Source organism: Cololabis saira, chromosome 6 (assembly GCF_033807715.1).
Source record: "Cololabis saira isolate AMF1-May2022 chromosome 6, fColSai1.1, whole genome shotgun sequence".
Classification (NCBI taxonomy): domain Eukaryota; kingdom Metazoa; phylum Chordata; class Actinopteri; order Beloniformes; family Belonidae; genus Cololabis; species Cololabis saira.
Window position 1 is genome coordinate 29,164,143 of NC_084592.1, and position 13,683 is coordinate 29,177,825.

The following is a 13,683-nucleotide window of genomic DNA, read 5'->3' on the forward strand; positions in this document are numbered from 1 at the left end:
TTCATTTTGTTATTTTGTATTAAAGTGAATTGCTGGATAATAAGTTGTTTTCCATGTGTTCATGGCATTTAAAAATATGCATCTAATTCAATTCAGGTTCGAGTCAAATAGTTAAAAAATCGTTTAAAAAAAAAAGGGGGGCTAAAAAAATTCACCACGCCAGGAAGGGTGAAGGCAATCGGGTCGGCCGGCCCTGCCGATCAGGTGTCCCTTATTTAGTTTTCAGGGAGTTGGCAACCCTAGTTCTGAGGTGACTAAAAACAAAAACGAGTGACAAAGTCCTAAAAGCATAACAACCACGCCGTAAGAGAGATCCTCTGAGCTTAAATACAAAAACGCTCCTTTCTGGATTATTGGATTTTCCTCATTTCATAGTGGCTCAAAAGAAAATGTATGATTTAAAACTGGCTGTGTTGCTGGCCCAGAAACACACCCACTGAGATGGTACAGCGATCTCCCACTTCTAACCAAAATTACTTCCTTTATTTGTGTGTTTTCTTTGTGAGACATCTCGGAAAGCTGAGCTTTACTGGGTCAGCACTTTGACCTACAGTCCCTTTCAAACGTTTGTGATGGCCTGTGGACCAACATGAATCACTGCGGATCACAACATAAATGAGGGAAATCATTAACTACAATCATTATAATTATTGCGAAATAGGGGAAAGCTTTGATAGCTGCAGAAGAAAACATAAGAGCCAAAGACATGTTTAGTGTTAAAAAAAATCTTTATTCATGTTTGCAATACTAAAGTTTGAAAAGAAATGCCTGCGTGTTTACAAGATGCATCAAGAAGTAGCATAACATATTTAAACACAAGTGGCAGGAAGTTTTCTTCTGTGAGGGAAACATCTTTGGTTTTAGGGGTCAACTAAATAAAATGGTTAAAAAAGGTAAAAACAAAGAAAAAAATGAACACAATATCACTATTTGACGAAGCTTTCTAGAAAACAATAGTCCTCATATGATCCAGATTTCAGTGTGATTAAAAATTAAGTCAACCTTTTTCACAAAAGCAAGTGTACACATTTTTCTTTTCAAACGTAACATCTGAGTCAACAAACAACATAAAATAGTGACGGCACAGAAGCCAAGTGTTGAATCCCTTTCCAGTGGGGTCATTCATAGAGGAATTAAAGTGAATAAAACACAACTCATCATCAGCATGTTTATAAATCAGCCAGCAAGTTGTTAGAAAAAAACATATTTATAACTAATTATTCATTTAGTTCTGTTATAAATCCCACAGATTTTTATTTAATTTAAACACAAAGCACTCTCAATTCCACTTCGCTCACCTTTGACAGTTCATTTATTCATCTAACGTGGATGTCAAAATTAAAACGATGGAAGTTGTGCCAAAAATGTTCTTTTGAAGTTGATGAGATACAGAGTAGATTCTTATGGAAAGCATTACTGATATACCCGTTTCCTGATTAATTAAGAATAATACTTTGTTAGCAAAAATAATAACAATAGTTATCTTATTTTCTAAGATATTATACAATGCATTTTCTTGTTTTTTCCCCTCTTTATTTGTCATGGTTGCATTTGTCATCATTAAAACTTTCCCGTCTTGTCAGTAGGACAACAAATTGTCCTTTTTATATGATTTATTTGATGCTCACAATTTCTTAGTAGGATTTTGTCATTTACCATTTCTGCCAGTTTTTCCATCAGTACATATCGATGTGGACGCATTAATAAATTCCTCGTCGATTGTTGTTCTTTTCCACATTGATTTCATACAAATTAGACTAAATTGTAAAAGTTCTTATATTCTCCAGACTGCGTTGTAACGGGATCAATATACATGGGTCATCAGCACAGCCACAGGAGGCTGCTGTTGCTCCAGATTCTTTTTGAAAGATGGTTTTCCAACACAAAATGGATATAAATTGCCTGTGACACTATATTTCCATTTTTTAAGTAAATAAACTTTCGTCTTTCTATGGTCTATTAAATTCAGAATCAGTATAAACAGTGTTGGGTACAGTCAAGATGAAACCAAAGTTTCCCAGTCTTGCAGTGCCAGCTGCTGGTACGTGGATCCCTTCAAATGTTTAAATCCCAAGGTTAAATTCATTACATTCTCCCAATTTGAATGCCTCTTGCAGAAAAATGGATGAATGCCTTTAGCAATAGCAACTTTATCATCCTTTTCTGCAATTCCCGCCCCACTTGTCCTGTTTCCACCGTGAGCTCAGGTCCAGAGCCCCTACAGAGCCGGGACACCTGTGGTTCCAGAGTTCCTCATCCTCTTTCAACACGGAGGCCAACAATATAACAAATGGGCTGAGAAGGAATCATCCGTCAAAGCCAGGAATGCTGTCCTCAGCCTTTATCTAGTATCCTTGGCACCTGGTATCACCTGCTAAATTATTTTCAGGAAAGTCTGTGACGTAATAGCTCGAAAGTGAAGTTTGGAAAGCTGCAACAATGAGCAACAAGAGGAAAGTCATTTTTAGAAAAACACAGAGGCACGACTTCCAAGCAGAGTTGAATGTGACCGTGATATTTGGTTGTCCTTTAAACTTGAAGTCTCTCTTTAATGTGTAAAGTATCCTCCATGGTGTGATGGAGGCAAAGAATTCCTCAAAAAAAGAAACAAAAAGAAGAAAAATGCTTTGAGGCATGTTTTCTCGATGTTATTAACAAAAGCATAGAAATCCATCCATGTAGGAGTGCAATTACTCAAACCAGCTTGTGTAAGCTGATGGCAGTGTGGGAGTATGTCAGTGTTTGAGCCTGCATCAAAGGAGAGGGGCTTTAGAGATGGGGCCCTGCTGAAATTCTGGTATAGCCTCAAAGTCTTACAAATATAAAACTCAACATTTCCACTTGCAATTTATGGATTACTGGGAAAACTGGTTTCTCTTAGCAGCCCCCCCCATCATAATAGCTATCATATAGTAGCTCAAAAACAACATGATATTTCACAGGTACTCCCTTTACTGGATACGTAAACACACTGAAGGCAGTTATAAAATGGCTTCACCGTGTTTAAGCGGTAAATAAAAATAGCATGCCTAAGAAAATGAGCATATCTGTAAATGCATATTAAAAGTTGATTTGCCAAAAAATAATCACGGCTGCAAAGGTGACAAAGCATAAAAGCCTCTGTGGTCTTTTGCGTTACTGAAGCATTTTTTGTTTCAACATCGAGAATAATGTTATTGTCTTGCAGTGCATCAGTAATAGAAAGGTTTGATATAGCTACCTAATATTCACAAATATCTCCCTTTTTAAATGCATTTTCAAAAGCATTTTGATTATTTCAAACTGTATCTATTTTTCTGTGCCATATAGGTTAAATTTCGGTTGGACATACAAGAATCATACACCCTTTCTTTAATATAGAGATCAAATGAGATCGGTTTTCAGTGAAAAGGCTGGGAAAGAAGACACTGACTCTGCCACAGGACATACTTACAGTTCACAACTGTGACAGCGGACAAGTCAGAGCCATTGGACCCCTAAAGTTACGTGTTAGTTAGGATCAGGGCTTCCTCAACCCATGCCATGGCAACAATCTAGTAAACAATCTCAATTTACTATGAAAAACACCCCCATTGCTCAAGATGCAAAGAAATCCCCATTCCAACTCTTTCACCACTGTTGCAAGAGATTTACTGTTTTTCACAAAGAAAAAAAAGAGAAAAAAAACCCCACATAGAACAAAAGAGGCTATTAGTCAGGAAGAAAGGACCAGTAGCAGACACACTCAGCAGGAGGAAGATAGTTGGTCCGATGCCCTGGAGATGTGCACTTATGGAGGTGATGGGTACCAACTGCACTGTGATTTATAGGGTAATCCTGTCTTCTGTGGGCAGCCAGTTTGAGAAGGATTTGCACCGAACATTTCAATCTGAACTCTTCAGAGGTGTACTGTCACGTCTGGTTGCTAATGCAAACCGTGTGGTGGTGTTTACTCTGCTGGTGATGATGATAGGTAGCGCTGTAGTAAAGGTTTATGGATGGAGTATCGTAAGAAATCAAGAGTATGTTTCTTTTGTATTCCAACGAAACTAAGTACGGAGTGGAAGGATACTTTGTGCCTGCTGAGTATTCAATAAGTGTAGAAACTCGAGGAAGAATATTAAAGAAGGAAATAAAAAGTGATTCATAAAATGGAAAACTATTAAGATGCCTGCTCCACAGCAATCGCCGCTGTAGGAATCTGAGCATCGGCCTCTATCTCTACAGGGCTTTTGTGTTTCTCTTCAACTTCTCCTTCTTCCTCCTCCTCCTCTTCCTCTTCGCCAATATCCTCATCATGCTCTTGAACGGCCAGGCAAGCTAAATGATCACCATTCATCTCACATTCAATGCCTGGGTCTTTTCCATTCATCGACACCTCGACATTCATGCCCTCCGGGCCGGAGGGGCTTAGCAGCTCCCGGATCTCCTCCACAACCCCTTGTGGGCTGTGCACCTCTGCCAGGGGAATCTCGGCATCCAGGCCTCCCAGGGGAGGAATTTCTACATGGGCCTCTGCTCCAGGTGAGCCAACCTCTTGTGCCGGGCCCTCCCCGTCTCGGACCTTCTTGACGTTGAAGGTCATGGGAGACACCTTAAAAGAAGAGGTCTTGGTAGTCGGGCTCTTGGGGTGGTTCGGAGTGAGGCTCTTCTTGATTTTCTCACGCTTCTCTGGCGGTACGATCTTAGTGGTTATCTGGGTCACCTTCTTCTCAATGCTCTGTCGTGAGAAGGCCTTCTTGAGGCTATCAACTTTCTTCAGACTAGAGCGCTTGAACTTGTCAGCCCTTCTTTCATACTTGAGGGAACTGGCCCCTGCACCCTCGTACTCCAGCATCTCTTCTTCCTCTCGAAGGGCTGCAAGGTCAGCATCCTCATCTGAGGACAGGCTAATGGTCTGGAGGCCCTCGTCTTGTGTACGGATGGCATCAACAGAACCTGCGACGGATGGTGTAGGGTGGGTCGATTCTGCATCATACTGGCTTGGTTGTGGGGTCTTCAGGGAGTCCTTGACGAACACACTGGAGGGGATCTCGTTGTCTTCCTTTTGGAAACAGAAGAATAGAAAAAGGAATGTTATTTGGATTGGCTGGTTCAGGCAGATTCATGTTGCGAAGAGTTATTCAAAGTGTTTCTTTGTCAAATTGGTAACAAACAGGGTTTTACTCGTACACTATTCAAGGCTACTTGAGATTTCTACAGAACTCCCAGCTTTGGAGGTCAAAATCAAGATTCTTTAAGTGTACCCCAAACCAAGCACCCCCTTAAAAGTTTTTCTTTTCCTTCTGGGTATGTTCAAGGGGATCTATTTCTTTTTTAAACACGAGGGCCATTTCCATTAGCAGGAGTTCCGGGTAGATTTTTCGGGGCCGGGCCGTTTGCACCTGTCTCCATTACCAGGAACGGCCCTGTAATGTGGCCTCCAGGAACCTTTACGGGGGCAAAAAACGGCCCTGTCGTGGGAGAGGGATGTTTTTCGGCCTTGAGGGGCTACCTGGTGGGTGGTCTCTGCTAATTGGATATTCTAAAAGCAGGAAATTATGTTCACCCCTCTCACGTCAACAGAAATCATCTGACCACAAATCATTTAAGCATTTGGACAAGAAACATTTTGCATGCAGTTAGAGAGTACATGAAAAAAACGATGGATGGGCCGACGAGTCGGTTCAGGTCTTGTTGTCATATTACACCAATATAGAGGTCTGTCTGGGGGTTTCTTTTAGGCCCCGTTTACACGGGGCAAAAACTGAGGCGTTTTCATGCGTTTTGGCCGTTCGTTTACACCAAAACGGAGGTCAAAGCCCCCAAAAACGATCATTTCTGAAAACTCCGGCCAAAGTGGAGATTTTCAAAAACTCCGTCTTCACGTTTGCGTCTAAACAGACAAAACGGAGGAGAACGGAGATTTACGTCACATTATGCGACAGAAACGTCACCAGCAGCGTCATGAGTGCGACCTGTGTTTACAATTTGTTTGGCCACCGTCAATATTTTATTTTATTTTACCTGTTTTAAATTCTCTCAGACTCTCGTTCCGTCTTGGAAGTAAAGCCTGAATTATGGTCCCGCGTTAAATCGACGCAGAGCCTACGGCGTAGGGTACGCGGCGATGCGCCGTAGGCTACGCCGTCGATTTTACGCGGAACCATAAGTCTGCCTTTATTCACCCGCCCGAGACTCGCCTTTTATTCGCCCCACCAACCGCCCGTGCGCTCTTAAAAGAAACTCCTAAAAGAACTCCTAGACAAGGCGGCAGGAAGAAAATAGAAGCAGGTCTAACGTCCGACCAAAGTGGGGAAAAAAAAACGAACAAAATAACGGCGTGTGGTGACGCAATGAAACAGCGAACAGCTGGAGTGAGCGGCGTGTTCGTGGTGTTAAAGCAGCAAACATGTCAGATCATTACTGGGATGTGGGGGAAAAGCAGAGGACACGAGAAATGATCAAATAGGTACCAGATCTTGTTGGAACCGGCACAATTTAAGCCCTAATAAGATTAAGATAAGATGATAAGATGATAATTCTTATCTTATTATTTTATCAGAACCTTCCAGCTCTTTGGCGATCTCCCTCCAGCAGTTGCCACTTTATCGAGGTTCTTGTATTGAAATGACTGTTTCCTACAGCGCTTTACACTTTTTTTTCAACTTTCAACCGGCTTTCAAAGCGAGCAACAGGAAGAAAAGAAAATAGAAGCAGGGCGTGCGACAAAAGTCCAGCTCAAAACGGCACCGCGTCGCTCGCAACCAGTGTAGACAGTGCAAATAAAAAATAAAGCTTGCTCGCTCGCATGCAGTGTGGACATGGTGTAACGCGGAACCATAAATCAGCCTTAACTGGAAGTTACACGTGTCATTTGTTGATGTTTTTTCCAGGATTCTGATTGGCTGGCATGACGTTACCAGCGTTTTCATGCGAGTCCGTGTAAACGAGGATATTTTTCAAAACGGAGAGGGAAAAATATCCGTTTTTGTAAATACCCGGCTACGTGTAAACGTGGCCTTAATCTCAATCGTTTCGACTGTGGTGTACTCTATGTTTGAAAAAAAAAAAAAAAAAGCAAGTTTTGTTCTTTCTCGTCTCGTTTTATTCTTTTTTGCTGTTTACAAACCGCAAAAATGCACATTACCGCCACCTGGTCAGCTATGCTATTTTGCAGTCAAAGGTTCTTGTGTGGTGCTACAGCGTAATGGAGACACGCCGGCTGAAGGGGCCGAGGAGACGGTCGGCCCCGTTAGAGGTTCCTGTCCGGCAGATTTAACCTGAACTCCTGCTAGTGGAAACGTGCTTATAGTCAAAGAAGTATTCATTGTCAGCTGAAGACTACTTTTATTATAACCCGGCATCTAGGCCTGGTCTGCCTGCTGAGGACTGAAGAAAGTGTCTGCATGCCTCCCAGATTTTCTCCTAAAGACATCACAAGAATTCCACTTGTGTCTTAGCAAGTCAAATAGTTCTTCTCATTTTGTCTTTTATATATCTCCCTGTCTCCAAACCCACATCCAAAACCAAATTGATAACCGTAAACAGAGTGATATCGAGACCAAAGATTTTGATATAGGGTTTCAGTATGTTTAACTTTGCCTCTTTTCTTGCATTTTAGTATCGTCTTTCTTTCTCCATTTGACTTATTGCCCGTTCAACTGTGCACAATCTTGAAATCACACTCATGCAGGCACACACCTACAATGTTCTCCTCCACTAAGGATTTATTGCCCCGATTCTTTCACACCGAGGAGAGAGAGGAGAGTGGTCGTGCAGCTCCAGTGGTTGACATACTCCACTAAATATCTGAAATGCTCATAAACAAAGCCTCCTCCTTGACAGCTAGAGAGTATCACCAGTGCCTTCTGGGCTCTTATTTGACCAAGTCAACCATCTTCCAATGTTCACTGTTAACATTATACTGTATCCTCCTGTATAGCTTGTTTAGGCATACACAAAACCATTTTGCTGAACATTTCCAATTAGAATGATCTGAAATGCATTCTTTCTTTAAACCCTGCATTGGAAAAGTGTGTAAGCATTAAAGTATGCATCTTAAAGAATGTATGACAGCTCTTAAAGTTATGTGGAATGCTTTACCAACAGGATACCTGCAATTGTTGAAATACTGTGCAATACTTCTCTCTTAAGGTGCCATCAACATATTTACACACTGGGTGGGCCAGAAAAAACACAACATTATAAGTCCTGTGCATATCAGTCAATGACAAAACAGAGGCCAATAATGGTACACTGAAGCTGCATGTAAAGTTGGATCTGGAAATGCATGCAATCATAAAGTAGATACATCTACTTTTGATACATTTAGGGTTTTGAGACCTTAAACATACTGCAATATGTTCAGAATAAGGACATGACTCATCATATTAAATCTGCTGATGCACATCAGCACTGTTATTACATGCGTACTACTACAGATGCTAAATCTAAATACTTTATTGCGTCACTTCCTGGATTCTACTGATTGAAAAAAATATATTTCAGACCATTTGAAACGAACACTCGGGCTGCATCCACCTGCAGTTTTACCTCGATCCGCTTCATACCAATCTATACATCACTGCTGAACAAAATTTAAAAAAGGAAAAGGAAGAGGAAATCCACACAGACACTGGCCAGTTTTTAACCACCGTTCTGACACCTGATATCTCATGGCTTGATCTCAAAAATATGCAGCTGTGATGCACATTTCAGGCATGTGTGTCAAGTATTTGTGGTATGTTTCAGTGAATGCTAATAAATCTGTCAGCATGTTTTCACAGGCACATCAGGTCTAAAAACAGGGACATTTTCAAGATGAAAAGATAAAATCAAATTTCATCACTTTACAGTACAAAAAAACAAAAATTATAAATGAAAATTAAAGAATTTGGTTTGAGAAAGTAAATGAAACCTTCTTGTTATTAGCTTCAACCAACTGGCTATTTCGGGGTAGATTTTACTGTCATAATGCACCAAGGACTTGTTAAGAGAACTCAAAACGATGGAAGTATTAAAACTATTTTTCATTGAGGCAGACTGCAGTCACCCCTTTAATTTTGTTTGTGGTTTCTACTTTCTGTGCACTCATTCAATACTTCTATTAGTCCATCAATTCCCAAGGGAACCTTTAGTCTCTGGCAAAAAAAACTCCTCATTCCAATGTTTGCAATATTATAGGGCAATATTAGTCTTGTGTGCACTGAAGTCTTTTAGCTTGTGCGGTGGATTTCAGAGAGAATGTATACTCTTCTAGCATCCAGTCCTAGCACAGCGCAAATAACGTGCAGGCTTTTGAGGAAAAAAGTCTTTCAGTTGCTTGAATATGTAATGAAATTGTACATGTACAAGCTACAAATTTATCTTGTACTAGAAACTAGAGAATCATTTGATCTCCCATGGCAGCAATGAGTTGGCATTAGCAAAGTTAGCACATGTAGTATTAGCATTAAGCCAACAGAGAATAAAGATAAAGAACTGTAGTTGCTGTTGTTGAACACCATAAGGTATGTTTTGTTTTTCACAGAGATTTACATATAACAAGTTGAAACGAGTTACAAAAGCTCTATTTTGCAGATGGACTGACAATGTACGAGGCCATAGAGAGGATTTGAACACATGCAGACTCAAACCAGAATGGCAGAAATTTGCTGAAAAACAACTTGACTACATCAAAATAAAGGCTCAGATTTAAAGCTGTATACTGGAAACCATGTGTTGTTTAAAAAAAACAAATCCTGTGCGTGTTTGCCAATGAGGTGTATTCAACACCTTGCATGAGTAAACACAGCAATCCCTGCAACTGGCCCTGTTGCATACTGTACATACCTTTAAAAGTTTACCTCTAAAAGTATCATTGCATACATACCTTTAAAAGTATCATTGCAGAGTGGTTTAGAAAGCGCTGCAGGCTAAATTCATTACATAACTCCTCATATTTATTTTTAAAAATAACCATGTCCCAAATTTGTCTTGGAATATGGCCAATAAAGTTGCTGTGGAGGGCACAAGGCGTGTGATGAGAAGCATCCTACATTCATTTTAATGACTTGGTATGCCAGAAGATAACATTCCCAGGAATGAGCTCTTCTTCAGAACGAAGGAGAGCGTTGAGGCTCAGATGTGTAATGTTCAGTACACGACAGTGATGATCGGGCCAATCCGGAACTGAGCTGTTGACCGCGGTGACCTGCAGTCAACGTGGGTCACGAGTCAAGCAAAAACATGCATAATGGTATGCGGGTCGGGTTCAGTGGTTCAAATAATAATACAACTTTGAAAATTTATATTTAAACACAGTTTTACAGAATATAGAAATGTAGAAGCTATATAAGTCATAAATACTAAGACATCATTGGCTGACTGGAACAAAGATCCGGCTCGAGCTTTCTGCAACAGGGAGCATACTGGCCAGCGTATGTGAGGCTGATCATGGAGACGGTCAGAGAAAAGTGAAAGACAGGGAAATTGAAAATGAAAAGATACGAAGATAGAAAAAGTTAAGTCTGGGAAAAATTTCAGGAAATAGTAAATAAAGATGATAGATGTGCTATATTTCATTGAATCATCAATGTTTGGACGATTACGTTAAGACAGAGCATGATTATTCCTAGTGCAGGGAAACAAGATCACTTTTTTTTCTATTCTTTTATAATCGAATGCCATGGCCCATTGGAGCTTTAATGTAGGCAAGCCTCCAAGCTGGTCTTTAGTGTTCAAATGTATTGTTCTTATTATTAATAATTCAGCTCTAATTCATGTTTCATTTGTTGGAATTAATCCGCGTCTGAATTTCAGATTAATAAAGATGTTTCTCAACAACGGCTGATTTTATCTACAGATAACAGCAACAATATAGTTCAGATATATATATATATATATATATATATATATATATATATATATATATATATATATATATATATATATATATATATATCCAAGATTTGTCAGAGATAGGAAAGCCGTTAGAAGTTTGGGGAAATGGGCTATAGCTCTATGATAATTGAGTTTTGTGTTCAAAAGCAGTATTTAATGTAAAGTAAAAAGTAGTCACAGGACTAAATTTGGACAATCATGGAGGGATTGTGTTGATTTTTAAGCTAGCAGCTGTTCAGAAGTACAAAACCATAAATTTCATTCTGGTTTGATCGAAGGCTCTTTGGTTCCTTTTTTTAGGCTTCTTCATCAGACAGAACAACTCGGCCGGTGGAACACTGACAGTCTTGCAACTTTGCTCAAAGACCATGTTACGAAATGCCAGTGTTTGGGATCAAAATGTAGTGAGGGTCTGATGTAAAAAGTGAGACACTGCATAAAACATAACTCACACAGCATTCACTTGAAGAGTTACAGAAAAAGTAACCAACGTTCTGTCAGCAGAGCTCTGCATCAGATTTCCTCTCTGATTCTCCAAACTTAAAGCGCTGTGATTGTGATCTGCTGCAGGTTAGACACAAGCTACTAAGAGCTTCACAAACCCCATCTGAAAAAAAGACTCCCCTTACAATGCATATGACATGAAAAAGAAGAATCTAAGAATGCAAATGCCATTGATGAACAGGAAGAAAAGGGGGAGATTGCCAAGTTGTTGGGGAAAAAAACACCGGAAGAACAACAAAAGATAAAAAAGTAGGACCTGAGATATTTTAGTCAATGAGGGAGAACAGTTATTTGGAGCAGAAGCAACACTTAAATGCAACAACACTTTTAGAATAGTAAAGGCCCGACTAATGAACACCTGTCCTGTTAAAGAATTTGGGGAGAAAACATTCCAGTGTTGTTGTGTTGGCCAGTATTATTCACACTAATTCTTATGGAAAGGCAACATCTTATCTAATAATACAAGATGTTATACAATGGGTAACTCTTTCTCAATGTTTCTCAAACTCTTTGAGAAAAAAAATCTAAGCATCCTAAAATGAAACCATATTAATGGGAATACAGCCCAAGACCCCAGGATCAACCTGCAGCAAATTGGCCATTTGAACCACTCATATGGTTAACAAAGGTAAGCCCAACTTTGGCATCATAGCAGATTCAGCCCCCCCGAAGAAATCCTCTGCTCTGCTTTGCAGCTGGAGAAGTTTAAACACAGCAGATTGAGCTGGCAGGGAGTCAGATACAAGAATGGCATTGAGAATGCTGTCAATTTTCAAAACTGGCCTGTCGATAACTCTGGCCTCCCTTAGTTATTGTTGCTGACTCGGACAATCTATTGGCATTGTTTACAGTTTTACAATGGATACTGCTTGTGTGAAAACTTTCTCATAAAAGATGTCTTAGACACATTTTTTCGGACACAAAGGGTCAGTTTTTCATCAAAAATTTTAAATGGGACTTAAACGTGCCATGGAGGGGATATGTACAAAACCTTGAAACAGGTGCAGTTGGTGAAATTGGAGGTGAGGTTTACAGTGGAAGCAGGACAAATCTCCTCTGACAGTCGTCATGGGCTGCAAATAACATCCAGCACCAAAAATGCTCATGAACCACAGGGTGAGATTAAGTTCATTTACTTTTAATTCGTTTAATATGGAAAGCCATAAAGTTTTGCTCCAATGCACTATAGAACTTCATATCTAGTCCTACACGTCTACGAGTAGATGCAAAGTTACAGTCCTACATATCTTCAGATCTACAATAACCCATCTATCGCAAGACCAAAAGAGATAAAGATATGATACTGGCAGCTGCCCAGCAGGAGATGTGAAGCTCTGACTTTGCATCTGGTGCTCGGTATCTGAGGTAAACTCATGACACTAGTGGCGATTAAAGTGGCCTTGCGTTAACACTAGCCAGCTAACTTATCTTTTTGCTTGGATTACAGAAATAGAATCAAATAAACTCCACTGCCATCCTCTAAAAATTTCTAGAATTGGCATTACAATTATCTCATCCTTTTGAATACGTTTTTCCTTTCGCATACACGCCATCAAAGAGATAAGACTTCAGGGTCTTCCAAAGTTTTACAGGTCTCCCTGATGGGTCAGTTATATGCCTCATGTAAACTCTGATTCACACACATCCTGCAAAAAAGGTTGATAGCAGGAAGACAGGGTGAAAAATAGCAAAAGCTTTTGGAGTTGAGGGTGAGTTTCCTTATAAACATCTCTTTAAATGCACAAATTACTGCATGATGTTGTGATTCTCCCACAATCTTGAAACTTTGGTGTAAACTTGTAATGTCACGAATCCAACTGAACAAGTAGCAATCAAAAGCATTCTACTTCTGAAACGCTCCCAGTGGGACCTGCTGTTCTGCTGAGGTGCAGATGTGGCTCAGTCACTTCCATGCCCAGTGGGACTCTGGAGTTCGAGGTTGACGATAAAGGATAATATTAATTTTAACATCCATGGGTTTTATTTTGTTCTTTTTTCCCTTGTTCTAATTCTAGTCTGCTGAGATTTGATTCCATCTATATTTTCTCTCAGGTCTCCATTGTTAATAATCACATGTTTTTCCTTTATAATTGCTTCCTTGAGTTTATTTTCTTTTTCATTCCAAGTCTTGACTTGTTCCTGTTTTGTTTGTCTGTTTGTTTGGGTTTTGGGCATCCTGCTTAGCGCAATCCTGTTTTTTTTTTTTTTTAAATCAGTTAATTAAATTTGACATTTTTTCCACCTGCCTGAAGTCTGAAGTCTGTTTGGATCACCTACTACAGGGGTCCGCAACCCGCGGCTCTAGAGCCGCATGCGGCTCTTTAGCGCCACCCTAGT

General features: G+C 40.0%; 1 protein-coding gene across 5 annotated transcripts in view; it reads right to left on the reverse strand.

The window, feature by feature from the left end:
• Window positions 1–709: 709 nt before the first annotated feature.
• cavin2a (caveolae associated protein 2a) overlaps window positions 710–13,683 on the reverse strand; it is an 89,426-nt gene continuing 76,452 nt past the window's right edge. For all 5 annotated transcript variants that reach the window (XM_061723922.1, XM_061723918.1, XM_061723921.1 and 2 more), the window contains exon 3: window positions 710–5,023. In XM_061723922.1, coding sequence (XP_061579906.1) covers window positions 4,142–5,023 — 882 coding nt within the window. In that variant the 3' untranslated portion in view covers window positions 710–4,141. The remainder of the gene's footprint in view (window positions 5,024–13,683) is intronic.